The 21,095-nt window shown below is 46.5% G+C and overlaps 1 protein-coding gene across 1 annotated transcript in view; it reads right to left on the bottom strand.

Annotated features, from left to right (window-relative positions):
• The window catches only part of LOC119955579 (hemicentin-1-like), a 291,695-nt gene that overhangs the window by 150,294 nt on the left and 120,306 nt on the right, over window positions 1-21,095 (bottom strand). Inside the window, 6 exon segments of the mRNA XM_038781912.1 lie at window positions 7,552-7,665; window positions 9,943-10,158; window positions 10,866-11,016; window positions 14,075-14,220; window positions 15,670-15,783; window positions 17,278-17,451. Of these exon segments, the coding sequence (XP_038637840.1) occupies window positions 7,552-7,665; window positions 9,943-10,158; window positions 10,866-11,016; window positions 14,075-14,220; window positions 15,670-15,783; window positions 17,278-17,451 (915 nt within the window).

The following is a 21,095-nucleotide window of genomic DNA, read 5'->3' as shown; positions in this document are numbered from 1 at the left end:
ACTTTGGTATTTTTTTCCTGACGGAAGAAGGTGGAAGAGAGTTTGTCCAGGGTGCATGGGGCCGTTAATTATGCTGGCTGCCTTTCCGAGGCAGCGGGAATTATAGACAGAGTCAATGGATGGGAGGCTGGTTTGCGTGATGGACTGGGCTACATTCATGACCAATTAGGAGTGATTGAGGCGTGCTCGAAATCTGGGCTTTGTTGAGGGCGTTTAGAGAAGGGGGAGGCACGGAAACTGCAGTGGGTGGGATGAAGTAGCTAAAAACATACAATTGACAGTGAGGGATGTCTACAACATTTGGAGAAATGCATTTGTGTAAGGTTGCCTATTGCGTACCACGGCTTGCCATAGTCATGTAGCTCCAAAGTCACCTAACCTCTGATGCCAATTCTTTGTGAGTAAAGGAGTGAGGCCGAGGCCAATTTGCCCACCGCATGTAACTTGGTGTCAGGAGTGTGCGTTTGAAAATCGACTTTGATAGCTGGAAGGCAGCCAGCCGCTACGAGAAACAGCAGAGGATAATTAAAACTTCAGCCCGCAACCTTGTGCAGGGCTTTGGCTACTGGGTGAGTCAGCGTGGCTTTGAATATTCCAGTTCACTCCCACGGACACGAAAGCGGATTTGAGAAGGAATTGGAAATTCTTCCAGTCACAGTGGCAGTGCTATGTAATTGCCAAAGCTCAACAAGAAACATGATCAAATAAGAGAGGCAACTGGGGCTGGTTTAGCACACTGGGCTAAATCGCTGGCTTTGAAAGCAGACCAAGGCAGGCCAGCAGCACGGTTCAATTCCCGTACCAGCCTCCCCGGACAGGAGCCGGAATGTGGCGACTTCATTTGAAGCCTACTTGTGACAATAAGCGATTTTCATTTCATTTCATTTCATTCCCCAGCACTGCTAACAGATTGCTACAAGTTGTACTGTATCCTAGACCTCAGTAAGGAGCAGAAAAGCCCATCTTGTAAAATATCGGAGGCCTTGAAAATGCACTTTGAGGTCAACAACATAACCCAGGAGGAGGAGCAGATTGATCAGTATATGACTGTACTGAGACATCTAGCTGAATCTTAAGGGCCTGAGCAACTAAAGGATGATCTGATCAGAGTTAGGATTGTTTTATAAACAAGAGATGCTACCATGATAGCACATAGAAACATTCGGCCCCTCAAGCCTGCTCCACCAATCATTATGATCATGGCTGATCATCCAACGTCTAATCCCGCTTCCCCCCATATCCTTTGATCCCCTTCACTCCAAGTGTTACATCTAACTGCTTCTTGAAACCATTCAATGTTTTAGCATCAACTACTTCCTGCGGTAATGAATTCCACAAGCTCACTACTCTTTGGGTGAAGAAATGTCTCCTCATCTCTGTCCGAAATGGTCTCCCTGTATCCTCAGACTGTGACCCTTGGATCTGGACATACCCACCATCGGGAACATCCTGCACGTCTGCTCAGGGAAGAGAAAACGACTCTCAAGAGAGCTACTGACATGGGAAGAAGCTCTTGTGATTAATCCTCAGCTGAAGAATATCGAGAGGAGCACTGATGGGGCTTTGCACTATCTGATGAGGTGGTTCACACCGTCCATGCGCAAGGCAATGGAAAAAAGAAAGTATGAGTTACAGATGGGCCAGCAGAAAGATCGAGGCCAGAGTACGGGATGTAAATATTGCAGAGGGCACCACGCTAAAGAAAAGGGAGCATGCCCAGTGTGGGGAAAGCTGTGCTCAAACTGCAAGAAACGGAATCACTTTGCACACAAGCGCTTTGCTGGAAATAAGAACATCAAATCTATAATAATGATCTTTATTATTGTCACAAGTAGGCTTACATTAACACTGCAGTGAAGTTACTGTGAAAATCCCCAAGTCGCCACACTCTGGCACCCGCTCGGGTACACAGAGGGAGAATTCAGAATGCCCAATTCACCTAACAAGCACGTATTTCGGGACTTGTGGGAGGAAACCGGAGCACCCGGAGGAAACCCACGCAGATATGGGGAGAACGTGCAGACTACGCACAGACAGTGACCCAAGCGGGAATCGAACCTGGGACCCTGGCGCTGTGAAGCAACAATGCGAAGCACTGTGCTACCGTACCGCCCTAAAGATGGTTACTGGAGCGATGTCGGGTACTAATTCTGAAGAATCATTCTCTACCCCAGAACAGGCTGGCACTACCAAATCTTAAGGTGACAAAAATGGTTTGTGACTATTGGAATGATGATTGCAGAAGGAGCGCATCAAGTTAATGTGAGGTGTCAGATAGACATCGATGGTAGGTGGAACATCATGGGCTTCGCAAACTTATATGAAGTTAATTCAGATGGTAACTGGAAAATGAAGCCGGTAAAATTGAGACTCTATGATGGAACAATGTCAATATGTTACCCCCGACACCATGAGCTCCTTGTTGTACCCTTGTTGTCTCGCCCCAAGTAAACAAACTGAGAGCCCAATGCACCTCAGAAGAAAGATGAACTGCACTTCCAGATAGTAGACATTAAGCAAAATCCCCTCATCTCAAGCCAATAGCTTGAACTGGTGAACCCTCCATGTACCAGAAGAGGTCTGACGTGTTTTGCACGACATCAAGCCATTGACTGTGGAACAATCACGGTGATCAGGCAGAGTCAACATGGTTTTGTGCAAGGGAAATCATGTTTAACCAATTTCTTGGCGTTGTTTGAAGAAGTGCCATGTATTATGGATAAAGGGGAACCGGTGGATGTGCTGTACTTAGATTTCTAGAAGGCATTTGATAACGTGCCGTATCAAAGGTTATTGTGGAAAAGAGGGGTTCATGCTGTAGGGGGTAACTTATTGGCATTGATTGAAGATTGGGCTGGCTAACAGGAAACAGAGGGTAGTCCCTGTTTTCTGGTTGGGATGTAACAAGTGGATATGTGCTGGGGCCTCAACTTTGTACAATTTATATAAATAATTTGGATAGAGGATATGGTTGCTACTTGCTGATGACACAAAGATTGATAGAAAAGTAAATTGTGAAGAGGACATAAGGAGACTACAAAGTGACACGGGCAAGGTGAGTGAGCAAAGATTGAGCAAATGGACTAGATTGTGGGCAAATGTGAGATTGTCCATTTTGGCAGGACAAATAAAAATAGTCTGTTGAGTTTGAGGAAGCGACCAAACAGGAGCGTCAGGAAACAACAGGTTTATTGACGTAGAATTAAAACTCTATGTACACTGGTCCTGGAGAGGGCTACCCGCATCCAGCCCTAATCAGCTCGGCCCCGTGGGTCTCGTGTAGGTGACAACATAACCTTATTATCTAAATGGTGAGAGGTTGCAGAGCTCGGAGGTGCAGAGGGATCTGGGTGTCCTTGTGAATGCAGTGCAAAAGATTAGTATGCAGGTACAACAAGTAATTAGGAAAGCTGTACATTTTTCTTTTGCAAGAGGAATTGAACAGAAATGTAAAGAAGTGATGCTTCAGTTGAACAAGGCATTAGTGAGACCACATGTGGAGTATTGTGTATAGTTTGAGGGAAGGATGTAAGTGCATTGAAAGCAGTTCAGAGGAGGTTTAGTGGACTAACACCTGGATTGGCAGGTTGTTTTATGAGGGAAGGTTGGAGAGGCTAGACTTGTACCCACTGGAGTGTAGAAGAATAAGAGGTGATTTGATCGAAGGATCTTGACAGGGTGGATGCAGAGAGGATGTTTCCTCTTGTGGAAGCGTCTGGAACAAGAGGTCACTGCTTCAAATAAAGGGGTCATCCATTTAAGACAGATATCAGGAGATTTTTTTCTGTCAGAGGGTCATGAGTCTCGGAACTCTCTTTCTCAATGTCTTTTTGGAAGAAGGTCTGAGATAAATAACAGCAAGATCCCAGATAGGCCATGCCAAACTGTGGAAATGCCATGTTGTCTTGTCTCACGAGCCCCACTGTGGTGTTTCGAGAGACAAGGGGAACTCCAAGTTCCCTTTCAGTGAAATCATCCACACCTCCGCAGTGGCCAAGAATTTCTCTGCTTGGCGTTTCCGCATTCCTCACGTCGGAACATTGGGAGCAGATCCGAGGGGATTCCCGGTCTGGGAGATCTCCTGACATCTCATTTATTTTAAAATTCATTCACGGGACACGGGCGTCGCTGGCTAGACCATCCCTAATTGCCCCTTTAGAAGGTGGTGATGAGTCGCCTTCTTGAACCGCGTGCCACTCACATGATGTTGGAACATGCACAGTGCTGTTAGGGAGGGAGTTCTACGATTTTGACCCAGCGACAGCAAAGGAACGGCGATATATTTCCAAGTCAGGGTGGTGAGTGACTTGGGGGGGGGGGGGATGTGTTCACATGTGGCGGTGTTCCCATGTATCCGCTGCCCTTGTCCTTCTAGGTGGGTGTGGTCACGGGTTTGGAAGGTGCTTTCGAAGCTGCCTTGGCGAGTTGGTGTGGTGCTTCTTCATATTAAACCCAAAAGTGTAAGGGAGCGGAATTGAAACGGATACAACGGCAAAAATCCGGAAATATTCTGCATCTCCAGCTACACTCAGTCCAAAATCAATCATGCAAAAAGTCACTTAGAAAGAGATGTGGGTGAGAATCTGAAAGAAACAGATTTCTTGGTGGGGGGGGGGGGGGGGGGGGGGGGTGCAAACTGCACAAAAAAAACAAGCAGTTAAAAATTACGTTGAGAAAACAAGGAGGCAAATGGAAATGCGATAGATGCACTCTGGGCTACAATTCAGGAAACAGAGGCGCCTTCTTGTGCATGTTCCCGACTGGTCTTGACATACCTATTGCGATAATTATTGTACTTAGTGATGACTAAGTGGTATTTTTCCACCTATTTAGGTTTATGGAGTTTGGTCTCCTGCCAATGTGATTTTACAGATGTGTCTCCCATTTCTTGGGGTCAGCAGGCTTGCTCTCTGTGCTGGCTCTTATCTGGTAGTTGGAGCTTGTACAAAGTGGCTTCCTTCCAAACTCTGACACTGTTCAAACAGAAAAACTGTCCAACTTGTTAAAGAGGTGCCTCAGCGCAGTGCAGCAAGAACCTGCAATCACTCAGACCAGGTAAACAAGAAAGATGCTCATTCCTCACTCAATGGGAGCAATTTAAACTTGATTCGTCTGGCAGGACACAAGTGGGGTGTCGAATTTACCGACCACCCATTGAGTTTAATAGAGATTAAAATAAGGTCGGGTGTAAATGCAGCACTCAAACCAATCCCACCCATTTCTCTGCCAGCAATCCGGGTTAAAATTGCCCCCCACAGTGACCCTCGTCATTTTTACTTGGTGTCTCTCTGTCCTACAATCTTTTAAATGATAAAGCTTTTAAAACCCAAATTAATCACTACATTTTGATTGTCCTCATCTTTGCACCTTATCCACTTTTCCAGTCTTGCTTCCTGTGATTATCCGTCACTTGGCATGTGGGTGGGGTGGGGCGGGGGTTGAGGGTGGGGTTGGGGTGGGAGGGAGGGGCTAATTGACCAGCGTTATTAAACAGTGAGATAACAGGGAGGTAAAGATAATGAATAAACTTGAAAAACTTGCAGCGCTTCCCAGATCTGCTGTTTCTCTCATTATTTTTGTCCGATGGGCATGTTCAAAATGTATCAAATGCTCAGAGGAGTGAACACCAAACGTTGCCCCGGAATCGGGTCTCAACCCAGGTGCCAATCACGTAAGAATACAGCTCTCACAGTCAAGTGCCACGAAACCTCATAGACTGCAACAGAAATCGATCACCAGCCTGGTGGCATAGTGTTTAGCACCGCTGCCTCACAGCGCCAGGGACCCAGGTTCTATTCCAACCTCAGGTCACTGTCTGTGTGGAGTCTGCACGTTCTCCCCGTGTCTGGGTGGGTTTCCTCCGGGCGCTCCGGGTTTCCTCCCACAGGCCAATGATTGGCCATGATAAATTGACCCTAAGTGTCCAAGGATGTGAAGGTTAGGTGAGGTTACGGGAATGAGGGCGGGAGAGTGTGCCTGGTTAGGATGCTCTTTTGGAGTTTGGTGCAGACTCGATGGGCTGAATGGCCTTCGCCTGCACTGTAGATATTCTATGATCTCTATGAACCGCCCGCCTTTGCCTGCTCCCTTTAGGAATTATTCAGGACTTATCGCACCCAGCCTTTACCCTGACATTGATTCTCAAAGTGCCAAACAGAAGTTAACTTTTGCAACCATGGACAAACCTACTGATCCAACAGAGACCTGACCAATTGTGAGGTTAGAAAAAACAGCAGCAGGATTCTCCGACCCCCCCCCCCCCCCCCGACCCCCGGGTGGGGGTGGGGTTTACCCATGCCGGTCGGGGGGGTCGTTGGCAGCAACCCCCCCCCCAGCAATTCTCCGGGCCCCGTTGGGCCGAGCGGCCGTCCATTTCTGGCCAGTCCCGCCGGCGTGGGTTAGACGTGGTCCCACATGGCGGGACCTGGCAGGTAGTCGGCTAGTGTGGTCCTGGGGGGGGGGGGGGGGGGGGGGGGGGCGCAGTGGGATCTGACTCCGGGGGTGGCGGGTCCCACGGTGGCCTGGCCCGCGATTGGGACCCATTGATCTGCGGGCGTGCCTGTGCTGTGAGACACTCCGACCGCGCCGGCCCCTGTAGGGCTCCGCCATGGCCGGCACGGAGAAGACAACACCCTGCGCATGCGCCAGAATATGCCTGCCGGTCTGCGCATGCGCGGAACCACGCTGGCGGTTTTGCGCATGCGCAAGATCACACTGGCCCTTCGGCGCATGTGCTAATTCGTGCAGTCCCTTTGGCGCTGGCTGGCGCGCGCCAATCCCTCTGCCGTCCACCTAGTGATGAGAATTCTGCACTTTCGGTGGCTGTTGACGCCGGAGTGGTTCGCGTCAGTTTTCCCGCTGGCATGGGGACTTAATCCCGCAAACGGAGAATCCCGCCCTCAGATTTAAGATTGACCTCTGTTTATTTTTATGGTGCAGATGCTAAAGTCTACAAACCGAGTCAACCAAGGAAGACCGAAGAATTATCTGATTACTTTTGACTTTTCTAAAATCCGCAGCCTCCTATGCCCTGCCTGTCTGTCTGTCGTATTATGCAGCACAACATTTGTCCATCCCGGCCCGTTACCAGACCCAACCTGTGACCAGAAAGGAACAAACTGTGAACACTGGAAATCTGAAGTGGAAACAGAATATACAAAATTCTGGAATCCGTCCCTAACAGCACAGTGGGTGTACCTGCAACACATGGACTGCAGCGGTTCAAGAAGGCGACTCACCACCACCACATTCCCGATGGCTTTTGGGGATGGACAATTGCTGACCTTGTCAGTGACGCATACATGCCGTGAAAGAATTAGAGAACTGCTCCATCACAAACCTTCACCAATGAGGGAGGGAAAAATTAGTAGGAAAGGATCAGAGCACAAAATGGATAATACCACCTGGCCAAGTTATCTAATGTCTTGAGAGCAGTCCAGGCCTAAACCTGGAGGCTTCACTCAAATACTTGAACAAAAAAGAATACTCCTCACTCAATTCAGCCACAGATTGGCAAGGATACTGTCTGACCCTTGCCAGTTGGTTACTCACTCAGGACCACCAGCTCGTAGTGGAGTTGATCCTCTCCAACCTCATTGACCGCTTGACATGTGTATCTCCCAGCATCTTTAGCACTCACCCTGGGGATCTGCAGGATATGGCTTCCTGTTAAGGGGGGGGATCAAAGTTCACATTTTGATTAACTTTATTTGAGAGGTTTTACCATTAATGACACAAAACAAACCGGAGGAATGAGCTAGTATGGAAGGGGAATTTGGTTATTCTTTGCAAGTTTATGGAGTCTTAAGTTTCGCAGGCTAACCTTTGCCAAGTACAAAATATTGAAGATAGATTATTGCATTAACATTTTTCTCTAATGCTTCGTAGTTCCAATTATCCTTGGTGTAATGATTAATAACAACAATAATAATCTTTATTATTGTCACAAGTAGGCTTGCATTAACACTGATTCAGGCTTTTTGAAACATCATTATTCCTTCAGCAGTTATATCAGGTTCCCCTTCAGTGGCAGCAGCCACAGGAGAGTCATCCACTGTAAACATGAATTTGCATAGCCCGAGGCTAATAATAATCCTATTTTACAGTAACTGTGTATTGGAATTCATACAGGATCCTCATTACACGTCTTGTCAATCCTGAAGGTGGAGAGCTTCACTCTCAGGAATAGAATGATTCGCGGGCAAAGTGCCAACAAATGAATAATTTACAACACCACAGCTCGTGCAGTATGAATAAGAATTTACAACAGATACATCTAGAATGATGGCTTAAAGAGCCCCTTATTCTCCCAGCTCCTTCTGTTAAACTCCTGAAATGATTCTGTCTCTTGTGCTAATATACAAACCACATGTTTAAGCATGTCTTGCGTGTGCGAAACCCAGGAGATCCTTGTCGAACTGCTGAAGACTCAATGGTCGCCTGGTGTTCTGTACTTAATTCCTCCGAAAGAAAGCGGCAAACTGAATGTGTAATAGTTTCAACAGCTCAAAACACAGTGCTCCAGTTAGTCACGTCCCCCGCCTGCCGCTCCGCTGCCTAAGAACTTGTCTATTTTACCCTGTGACGATAATACAGTCTTTCAGGATCGCATCTACATTAAAATACTTTCACAGCAGGGACCACGTGATGATGTGTGGCAGAGGATGTGTTGCGCTGGTCGGTGGGCAGAAGTAGGGTGACCAGGGAGCCATTTTAGATTTCAACAAGACATGGTGGACTCAGCTTGGGCATGGGCTTGATGAACTTACTGTACACTTCAAATTTAACGAGACAAAAATGCTACTTTTTGTCAACGAAACTTATGTTTGTCCAACTTCTATTTCTGCTGTCAGTATCAAGCACTTCCTTTAGGGTTAGGTACAGAATAAAGCCCACTGTGCTTATCCCAACAGATGTGGAGATGCCGGCGTTGGACTGGGGTGAGCACAGTAAGAAGTCTTACACCACAGGTTAAAGTCCAACAGGTTTGTTTCAAACACGAGCTTTCGTATCCCTACAGGATACTGGAACCTGAATTTCACAAGGGTGTACATCATTGTATCAGTGTGACTCACAATCACCTAACCTTGTGGACCCTCCAAATGAAGGTTATGGGGAGATAGTCTATATCCGCAGGAGGTAAGCCGCTTCCCAACAATCCCAGGGGCCACTGAAGCGGAAAGCCTTCCTTTAGTGCCAAAGCTCTGTGCTGTTCACCCATTCCCACTCGGAATCCGACTGAAACTTTCCAATTTACTCCACTTGGCTTTCAAGTAGCCCGTCGAAGGAGAAGATTTTTATCCCATCGAGTTGAGCTCCGTTTCAAACAAGCCTCAGGCAAAGAGAGAATGATGCTCTAACTCTTCACCCAACTCCACCCCATATCATAGCTTCTTGAGGAAACTTTGCCACCTTCCGATTGAGATATATGGGATTTTTGGGGTTTACAGGGTCGATGCTGAGAGGTTGTTTCCCCTTTGTGGGAGAGTCTAGGACCAGAGGGCATAATCTCAGAGTAAAGGGCCACCCATTTAAGACCCGCGATGAGGAGGAATTTCTTCTCACCGAGGGGAGTGAAACTGTGGAATTCTTTACCGCAGAGAGCTGCAGGGGCTGGGTCATTAAGTATGGCTGAGATAGTGATCAGTAAGAGGATCAAGGGTTATGGGGATAAGGCGAAATGGAGTTGAGGATTATCACATCAGATCAGGCATGACCTCATTGAATGGCGGAGCAGACTTGATGGGCCGAATGGCCAACTTTTGCTCCTACGTCTTATGGTCTTGTGCAAAGTGTTCTGGAATATTTTGGGGCAATGGTTACACCCAAGTTGTAAAATTGGTATTCCAAGGCAAAATGACACAGGTCCCTTCACCATCTAAAATGGAAAGCTATCCACCAAATTACACAGAAACAAAATGAGTAAGGAGTCCTGGAATCTACCTGGAAGTATCAGGATATCGTCTGTGGCAGAGAGAACTTCCCCGTCCTTGTACCAGGAGAGATTGGGTGGTGGAATGGCGTTAGTCTCACAGTAAAGAGAGACTGTGTTATTCACAATCACTTCCCGATGCTCCACGATCTCCTCAGCTTCATCCTCCCGGTATATCACCTCCCAGGCAGCATTCACACCGTACACCTTCTGGAAGATTGGAGGCACTGCAGTGCGTGCCAGAAGAAAAAGGTTTGTTACACGATGAAAGCCTTGCACACAGCCCTGCTCATCCAATTCAGAGAAGCAAGAAAGAACCAGCATTTATATAGCACCTTGCACAGCCTCAGGACGTCCCAGGGCCCTTTACAGCCAAGGAAGTACTTTTGGAAGTGAAGCCACTGTTGTCATGCAGAGAACTGGCACTGACCCAATGGGCCGAATGGCCTCCTTCTGTGTTGTAACCATTCTATAATCCTATCATTCTATTGGCTTGTGGCATGCCCCCAAAGAGTTTAGTAGATTAAAGGGTCAACTAGGGGCCATGCCAGTTCATGAACATTTCTGCAGATACCCGTTGCCCTCTGTTCTACCCCTTCCCTAAGAGTAACGTGGCTGAGAGGGGAACACATTATTTTGGTGATTGGAAATGCAGACACACTATAAGCAGCAGGATCCAAACCTGGGGTTCAGATGACACAGAGGAATGATCTCAGAATTTATGGTATGTTTGGAATTCCTTTGATGCCATAATCACTTGTAACCCAATGCAAACCATATGGGATGGCGTATTAGACATCAGGAACTGTGAGTGGGGATACAGGCAAATTGGAACTGTATGGAGGGGGGCAAAGGAAATTGGCAGAGCGCACAGGGACCTTCTGGAATGCGGGCAGTATTCGTGCTCGCTGCCACCTCGGGAATGATTACTGACCTTGAATGTTCACATGAAAGTCCTTCTCATCTTCCCCTGCGAGGTTCGTGGCCACACAGGTGTAACGCCCTGTGTCTGACACCCTCGTGTGTTTGATTTGGAGAACGTGTCCTTCATCGCGGATCTGGAGATGTTCAGTTCCTGCCAGCAGCTGCAGGGCGAGGAAATGGATTCAATTCAATGCCCACACACTGGGCTGGAATAGGTTTACAGCAGCACGTCCTAAAACCTCTGTCCCAGGTTCTCTCTGAGTGCAGCTACCCAATGGCGCAAGAGATCGGTGCATTTACCCAGCTCCACGCAGTCGGTGCGTACGTGTACGTGTGTGCTGGGATTTCTACGCTGAATGGGGAGACAGGGGGATGGAAACAGTTTCCCAGGTCAGCTCCAGCAACATCCACGGAATCCCCAGAGCAATATGTAACAACTGGAAACAGCCATTTTTTTCACCTGCCATAGTTTCGACAAGAGAGCATGGGGAATAATTTGGTGTTAGAGAAGAGGGGGTGATGTTCAAATTTTAAGATATTGAAGTCAGAGGTATGGTAAAAGTCCTGAAAGACGTGTTTGTTAGGTGAATTGGACATTCTGATTTCTCCCTCTGTGTATCCGAACAGGCGCCGGAGTGTGGCGACTAGGGGCTTTTCACAGTAACTTCAAGGCAGTGTTAATGTCAGCCCATTTGTGACGCTCAAAGATTATTATTAATTTAGTCTTATAATAATTATCTCTTATTGTCGCAAGTATGAAGTTACTGTGAAAAGCCCCTAGTCGCCACATTCCGGCGCCTGTTCAGGTAAGCTGGTACGGGAATTGAACCTGCGCTGCTGGCCTTGTTTTGCATTGCAAACCAGCTGTCTAGCCCACTGAGCTAAACCAGCCCCTTGCTCGTAGGAGCAAGAATAAAAACAGAAAGTTCCCGGAAACACTCGACAGGTCAAGGGGATATTAGTGGAAAGAAAAACTGGGCTAACGGTTCAGCTCAATGAGCTTTTACCAGAACTGCTCTAACAGTGCACAGCACAGCTGAAATATTAACTCGGATTCTCTTCCAAAAAATAATCCATAACCTGCTGAGTTTTTATTCCAGACTTCCAGCATCCGCAGTTTGTCGCTTTTGTGAAAGTCGGAACATTTGTATACTTGCTGTCTTCTACTTTTTACATGTTAGCAGATAAAGGAAAACTTAAATTGGACAACACGGGTTAAGAGGAAGATATTTTCTGTGTCACAATGGGGCGAGACCAGAGATTGCCAACTCAAACATGTGTTATAAGGCCACGTGGAGGAAGCTTCCTTCGGTTGACTTTTTTAATAAGAGGTCTCCAACTGGCAATGTGCGTAAAAGATGGAATGAGAGCATTAGCTTCTCCTGGGATTTACTGGGGAGCAGAGACTAGCCCAGATGTCCAATGGGTTCTGAAGCCTTGATCTTGATTGATCCCAGATGGTCGGATCCGTGGGCTTTTATTTCTATTTGAGGAGGAAACGCTGAAGGCTGATGGATCAAAAGCCTTCCACCCCCCCAACGCTGTCAGGTTCACTTGGGAAGTGATTGCGGACTGTCTCGAGTTCCGTAATCACACCCAGGCAGCTAGGTCAGGAGGGTGACTGCTATGCGATGCGGAATCGCAAACCAGTGTTGCGGGCAACGTCCTTTAGAGCTTGGGCCCGAGGCCCACCATTGGAACAGGATTAAGGAAGCTTTCCTCCCCAGAAGTTAAAAAAACCCAATAAAACGGGGAAAAATAGGAATACGTGTTTGAACTGGTCTTGTATACTTGAAAATGGAACGCTAATAAAACAGGAATATATGGAGACTAATCCAAACTGTTTATCCTTCTGGGTATGTGCGTGGCCTGGCTGAAGTAAAAGTAATTAAATGCTGTGACTGTGTCTGAAATTGGAAAAAAAGCAACATTCCCCAATACTTAGCCCCAGTAATAAAACCTCTTGCTCAACAGGGTGTACCAGCGAATTCAGGTTCTGGGCATGAGATGCTTTGTGGGGGAAGGGGGTGATGTGTTGGGTATGCTGGGTCTGTGAGGACTGCGTTTACCATAGCAGTGAGAGAGACAGGCTACCAACACTTGTAGAAGTACAACTCTATGTTATTTAACTATGAGCTGTTAAACATACTTGCACTGTGGGTTGACACTCTGTTAAGTTGACGGGAGACGTGAGGCTAACCTGACCAGACTATACTGCCAGCACATGGTAGATGTTCGTGTTACTGATCACGGGCTCTGGCTGTCTCAGAGGCTGCATCCCAAGAGAGCGGGAAAACTAGTGCCCTCTGGCTTTATAGTGGCCGTGTCCTGTCTGGTGATTGGCTGCTGTGTTCTGTGCGTTGATTGGTTATTCAGTGTGTCAGTCAGTGTCTGTCTATGCACCATCATATACTTGTGTGTATATTATGACAGGGGGAGGTGGGGGATGGGGGTGCAGTGGAAGGAGGGGTTGCAGTAGGGATGTGAGGAAGAACATTTTTACAAAGCGGGTGGTCACGACCTGGAACCTGTCAGCTATGAGGGTGGCAGGAGCAGAGACAATGAACGATTTGTAAAGGAAATTGGAGGGGCACTTGAGGGAAATAAACCCGAGGGTTACTGAGAAAGGGGGGGGGGGGCAGGGGATATGGGACTGACTGGATTGGTCTCGCAGAGAGTCGGCATGGACTCGATGGGCTGAATGGACTCCTCTTGTGACAAAATGGTTCTTGTTTATTTTTCCTATCATTCAAAGATTGAGGAAGTATCCACAGAAAGTGACAATTATTTCAAACTCAGTAAAAGCTCTCACCATCCATTCCATCCCCCCCAGACTCAGACAGATATGCACACATTATACACTCCTCACCCAATCGGACCCTGGGCATGAGCAACTTGAGAGAATGTCCACATTCTGGTTGCTTCCCTCATAGATACGCTGAGTGAGAACAAAGATAGTTCCACAAGCGCAATTCTCGCAATTTCTATACCAGTGAACCCACTGCTCCTGAAGAATTCTCTTGGGGTCAGGTCTGAGAGGATCCAGTTGTGAGTCTCGCTCATTGATTAACAACAAGGATTTTATCACTCCAGGCTGCTTTTTCACATGCACCTTTTGGGTTGTCCCCATCAGGGATGAAAGACAGTAAGAAAAAAAGAAAATCCAACGTGGAGAAGGTGGATGTGGTTTTTCCAGTTCTGGCCACTCATTTCTGTTACCTGGCCATCCTTGTACCAGCGAAGAGCAGGAGCTGGGGTCGCCCAGGTTTCACACGTCAATGTCAATGTGGTGTTCACCTTGATCTTCACCTGGGTGGTACGAAAACCTCCTGCCGTCTGATCATCCTTTGCTATCAGTGGAGGGACTGTTGTGAAAGAGTACTAAAGAGTTATCAACAGGGTTACAATACGCATTGATTCAAAAGAAGACTTTTGTTTTTTGCATACCTGACCAGTAACTTTGATTGTACCAGCTGAGGTACGTACAGGTGGAGGGCACTTGAATTGTTACTTGATCACAACACAAAGAGACACTTCTTGGCAGAAGAGTTTGAACGCAGCCAATGGATCTATACCTGGACTGGTTCACTATGGGTAAATCTAACCCGTGGAAAGACTGGCTTAGGATTCTTCCTTTGGGGCGGCACCGTGGCACAATTGTTAGCACTGGGTTACCGGGGGGGGGGGGGGGGCATGGGCTTAAGTAGGGTGCTCTTTTCAGTGGCCAGCACAGACACTCGATGGGCCAAATGGCCTCCTTCTGCACTGTAAATTCTATGAACTGGCTTTCAGGAAATTAGTATGCTAATGGTATGCTAGTTATATTGTTAAGGATATATAGGTGAGTACTTTGAGGACATATAAATGGGAGCAGGGCTAACAATTGGTTCAACTGGCTCTTTAAAAATTGGTTTATTTGTTAAGTCAGTACTCAAAAGAGTATAAATAAGGGATAGATGGGTGTGTGAGGGTACAACTGTGAGACTGAACAAAGTCAATAAACTCTGATAGTAAAGAAAGGTTCTATGTCTTAGTTTTGACTTTACCAACCATCCTGGATTCTATTCACATATAACAAATGGGACACTGATTTCCCACGAGAAGGCACATCTGAGTCGGGCGGTAAACTCTCTGGGATTACCTTGGGAATCAGCAGGAATGAAAGGCTAATCTCCAGAGTTAGGAAAAAGCAACTCTGGAGTTACATCATTAAATAATGTTCTTTGAATACTTATTAGTTAAAAAAAGTATTGGGCCTGGGATTGAAAGTTGTTGACTGAGTGATGAATTATCCAATTGTTTATGAATTTTAAAATTGAAATTAAAGTTCAAGAAAAAAGTTCACAAAAACATAACTTAAAATGGGTCTGGTGTTCTTTTATTTTATTTTATTAAAATTTAGAGTACCCAATTCATTTTTTCCAATTAAGGGGCAATTTAGCGCGGCCAATCCACCTAGCTTGTACATTTTTGGATTGCGGGGGCGAAACCCACGTAAACACGGGGAGAATGTGCAAACTCCACACGGACAGCGACCCAGAGCCAGGATCGAACCTGGGACCTGGGCGCCGTGAGGCCGCAGTGCTAACCCACGGCGCCACCCGTGCTGCCCTCCGGTGTTCTTGATAGCGCGAGGTAAAATGAGCCAAGTAAAGCTTGTTTACCTCTTCCAATTACCTCGGACTGTGTCATCATTTTTTGTTTCCATTCCCTGCAGCACCTGCTGACCCATAACTTGACCCTGTTTCCTTTTTTTTTGCATGTTTACAGTATTCGAGTGCCACTTAGTACGAAACCGCAGAAAAAGCACTTACTGAAGACTTTGAGCTCGTAATCCTTCACGGCTTCCCCAGCTATATTCGTCACAACGCAGCTATAACGACCGGCATCTTCCTCCTGAACATTCAGAATCTGGAGCCCCCGGCCTCCTGAGGAGAAAAGGGGATGGTATTGCAGAACAAAGTATAGGTGTGAAATCTTGCTGAGAAGAGAGGTATGCTGCTGAAGCTTTTCATCTGGCACTCATCAGAGCAAACACAAGAATGCCAAATTGCAAGCAACCGCAACAATTTACACCACAGGAGTAAAGGGCACTGATTGGTTGGCAGGTTGACTATGATCGGCCGACACACTATACTCCCCATGGGCAACCCCATGGTCAATCATACTTGGCATGCCAACCAAACGGCGCCCTTTCCCCGTGCAATCTAAATTGTTGTGGTTGTTTGAAATTTGGCATTCTTGCATTGGTCCTAATGAGTGCAAGGTGAAAAGATTTGGGAGCATGTCTCCCTTTTCAGCAATATTCACATTCTGTACCAAATGGTTATTTGTACAATTTTTGAGACCGCAGCAATGTTGCATTTTTCTAAACTGTACAGTACTTTGGTTGACTCTGAGGCTGTGAAAGGTGCTGCGTATATGTGAATTCTATATTTCTTTATGAATAAAGATGTAACAATAACCATCCATGGCATTAATAGCCACAATTTGTATTTTCTCCCCGGCACGACCTCTAAAAGCAAAATGACACAAACTCCTGTTGATCTTATTTACTGTAGAGGTGGTGCTGCAGCTGTTCTCAGATTGATACAACTACTATAACCCAAAGATATTCCACAGCAGATTCCCAGAGGCTGGGTCTTTTTCATCCCGAACCTCCCCATTTCCTAATATCGACTGATCCGATGTGCTCTGTTATCACATCCAGCAAGGAAGCGTGAGCAATGCCATGGGAGATCCACCAGTGAGCTAAAAGTATTCTTGTCCTCAGCATTCAGAGAAAGTGGGGGAATTCAGGTTGTCCTACGACAAGAGATTGGGTCGATGTACTTTGGGGTTTAGAAAATGATGGCAGTGAAAGGCATGAGCTTCTCAGGGGTCTTGGCAGAGTGGATATTGGGAGGCTGGTTCCATCGAAAGGAGGGTCTCGAGTTTCTCCCAATCTCCTCTGCACAGTTCCCTCATGATTTTGAACATCTCTATCAATTCCCCTCTTAACCTTCTCCTCTCCAAGGAGAGCTGCCCCAAATTCCCCAATCTACCCTCGTAACTTTAGGGAATGAAACCTGTTGCATTGTCTACATGTTCCTCAAGGTCCATAGCAATGTGGTTGACTCTTACATGCCCTCTGAAATGGCCTAGAAATATACTCAGTTTCAGGGCCATTAGGGAAGTGTAAAACAAAGATGCTGGCCTTGCCGTTAAGGTCCTCATGCCATGAAATAATAAAGAAAACAAAACTCTCTACCATCCTCCTTCCAGACAGATAGTCGGGGTGAGTGTGTCCACAAGTTCATGATCTGCGTGACCCATAAGGTGCCTCCATTTCATAAAATTGCTGCCATTACTTCTCTAATTGTACAGATACAGAATGGTTGTAGAACAAGAGCTAGGATGACACAAACACAACAGAGAAATACCTGGCAACAAGTGGATATTCCTGGAAGCCTTGAAGGGGACCCCGTCCTTCAACCAGGTGATGGTTGGGCTCGGGTAGGCCACAGCCTCGCACACCAGTGAGGTCGGATTATTCACAATCACAATGACATCTTCCGGGGTACCATCTTCACTGACACTGGGAATTCTGGGCGTAACTGGGAAAACGATACACACATGGCAGTGATGGATCAGCACTCTGATATTTCACAGGCACTACACAGACATCTAGTCTGTGAGAGGAAAGAACGTTCTAACCAAAAGCTGGCATCTGTTAGGATAGCGGACCGGATCCCATCTCCAGATCCCATCTTTTGTTCTGATACCAGACGAGAACCCCAAACAATTTTTTTAAATTTCTAAAACTGTGAGGAAAGAATACTTCACCCCAGAAGTGATGATTCTGACCAATAGAAATCTTTTATGTTAAAACAAACTTTAATTTAAACACTGACTTAACCATGTTAACATCAAAGAAACAGCTTTACACTTGACAGCTAAATTGTTCTTAAATAAAAGAAAAACTAGAACTTATTCCAATTAAGAAACCCAGTACAGTTCAAATGCCACTTATAAATAAAGTTAACAAAATAAGTTACTAGTTTATCAGTGCAGCCCTTAAAGAGAGAGAGATCCTTTTCAGGAACAACCTGAAAATCCTTCTGTTTTGTCAGACCCTTCTGCTCAACGTTACAGCATTTGGCAAAACTGCAAACTACAGACAGACCTGGCCCCGCATTAATTGCATCACCTGTATCTCATTAAATATCCCACCGCCTGCTTAGCCAGGACTAAATACAATCCCTCATAAGTTATCTATGCTCCAGGGGATCTGCAGCAATCAAAACAATATCCCATTAGCCATCTCTCTGTAAACATGTAAATGGTTAGAAGCAATGACGACCTCACTTTTATGACAACGTAATTGCATCTTTAGTAGACACACTGCCTGTAAATTTTAAACCCGGGCTTTTCAATAACATTATTGCCACAAATATATATCTTAATCCAGGCTTTTAATAACGTTACTATGACAGATATAAAATACAATATATATACCAATTTCTGACAGTCATCACACATGGCAATCCAATCAGAGGCCGAATGGCCTTCTTCTGTGCCGTAATGACTAACACACCAAATAATTATCACCAATTGTTCTCCAGTGACAGTCCATTCATATCTAGTGTCCATCTCATGTGATGTCCGATTTTCTGTCTCCCCTCAACTCTTGAGCTAGTCCTTCCCCCATCTTGCACTGAGTAATTTGAGAACCCAAACACGAGACTTACTCCCGATCTTGCTGATAGGAAAAGGAAAAGGAATGAGGACAGGCAGAGGGCTAGGAATTGGGCTGGGAGGAATGGACATGGGAGAAGCGGAACAGGGAGGGCTGGGGGGGGGGGGGTTAGTGAAAGAGGAGGAACAGCGGAAAGAACAGGAGTCAGTGCAATGAACAGGAATGGAAAAGGAATGGGCATGGTCGAAGGAACAAAGCCGCCGGTGAGAAATGGGAACCAGAACGCGAAGAGGACCGGGAGCAGCAGAAAGAACAAGAGTAGTAGGGATTCAGCCAGTTTGTCGGTGAAGAAATCAATGTGAAGAAATTAATCAGTTCTGGAGGAGAGTAATATTGGACTTCACATTAAGTTGTCATGAAATATTTCAAAATAAACTTATTTTGCCAGCCAGTGGCGGCAGCAGGATTGAGTATCAATACTGTGTTAGAGAGGTTGCTCACCGTATTACTGCACCCGTATAAGATCGCAATTGAATTGCGATTTTCCATAACTTGTGCGCCATGGAATCTCTTTGCTAAGCGGGAAAAGCGTAAACTGTATTCCAAGTAGGTGGCAGTACAATGGCACAGTGGTTAGCACTGCTGCATCGCAGCACCAGGGACCTGGGTTCGATTCCGACCTCAGGTGACTGTGTGGAGTCTGCACTTTCTCCCCATGTCTACGTGGGTTTCCTCCGGGTGCTCCGATTTCCTCCCACGGTCCAAAGATTTGCAGCTTAGGTGGATTGGCCTTGTTAAATTTCCCCTTAGTGTCCAAAGGTTGGGTGGGGTTACTGGGCCTAGGTAGGGTGCTCTTTCAAAGGGTCGGTGCAGACTCGATGGGCTGAATGGCCGCCTTCTGCACTGTAGAAATTCTCTGATGCTCCCTCGGCAGGCTGCTCCTGTTGCTGAGTGACAACGGCATGGGTTTGTCATTGCCCAACCTTTCCCAGGCCATTCCCTGATCAGGCAGCACAATACACTCCCTGAACCATTCAATCCCTCCACCCACCGATGCACAGAGGCAGCAGTGCGTCCCATCTACAAGATGCAGCAACTCGTCTTGGCTTCTTTGACAGCACCTTCCAAAACTGGAACCTCTACCACCTAGAAGGACAAGAGCAGCAAGGACATGGGAACATCACCATCAAAAAGCTTCCTTCCCAGTGACAGACTATCCATCTTTGAACTATATCGCCGTTCCTTCACTGTCGCTGGGTCAAAATCCTGGGAATCCCTCCCTAACAGCACGGTGAGTGTACCTACACCCCAGGCACTGCAGCAGTTCAAGAAGGCAGCTCACCACCACCTTCTCAAGGGCAACTCGGGATGGGCAATAAATACTGGCCCAGCCAGTGATTGCCAACTGGGAAAAACGCAGACAACAAGGGAACTGAGAAAGAGGGAGAAGGGGAAGAGAACATGAAAACTAAAATCGAATTTTAAAAAGCAGTTCCAGAGGCTTTTATTTTGGAAATTTACACCAAATGATGTATTTTACTTTGCCCACAACAGTTCAAACATTTGCAATGTAATTGAAAGGTTTTATCATGCAGTTTTCATTAAAGTGGTTCGATCCTCACCGTTTAGTTTTGGAAACCAGCAGGAAGAATGATTATGTGATTAACTAAGCTTTCTAGGTGCACATTTCAGTGGACAACCTACACTCCACACACTGTACAATGCAGCACTACATTGGCTGTGATTCAGAGAGGGGGAGATGGAACGTCCACTGTCTTTACTGCATATGGTTCTGCTTGGGGTAATGGTGCAGGGAGCTTTACTCTTGTGAAGTCCATGATCTGGGAGACGTCGACACTGAAGCTGGGCTGAAGCATTCCATTTTCCATCGCTAAGATCTCCTACAATTACTCCTTTAAGCATGAAAAATTCCAAATAGAACGAGCTGCCTGAAGACGCCATGGGGTGATGGTTGTGTCTCAGTGCCTAAAATTCCCTAGATAGTGAATTCCTGACTTTAGCTGGGAGAAGGAGGGAGAGCGGGAATAGAGTATGGTGCTTCCGATGGCGTCACACGGAAATCACAAATCCAGACTACTTTTAAAAGACAGGAGCCTAGGATTCGGCTGCGCAATCTATGGTTCCGCATCGATTGACATATTCATTTTTAATCAATTGAAGTTGGCAGAACTTTTGTTTTTGCCCCTTTTTTTCCCTGTGCCATTGCCCCCAACGCTGCACCATTCCTTAATCACAATGTCGGTCTGAAACTGCCCCATGCGGGGCTACCAAGATGTGCTTGCCCTCTGACACCCCTCCCATCATGCACCCCTCATCAGGGAGCTGTGCCTAATCACTGCTTGGCTGAGATGGAGGGCTGTAGCATAGCGGCAATATAATTGGATAGAAATCCAGAGGCCCGTACGGACACTTTGGAGAGATGAGTTCCACCCCGGCAGCTGGGGGTATTTAAATTCAGTAAAATAATAAATATGGAATGTAAAGCTAGTAATGATCATCTGTAATGATCATGAACATTGTTGTCAAAGCCCTCGTGGCTCA

This window comes from Scyliorhinus canicula, chromosome 21 (genome assembly GCF_902713615.1).
Source record: "Scyliorhinus canicula chromosome 21, sScyCan1.1, whole genome shotgun sequence".
In the NCBI taxonomy this organism is placed as follows: domain Eukaryota; kingdom Metazoa; phylum Chordata; class Chondrichthyes; order Carcharhiniformes; family Scyliorhinidae; genus Scyliorhinus; species Scyliorhinus canicula.
The sequence above is the reverse complement of the archived record's forward strand: the minus strand, read 5'-3'. Positions and strand labels throughout refer to the sequence as shown.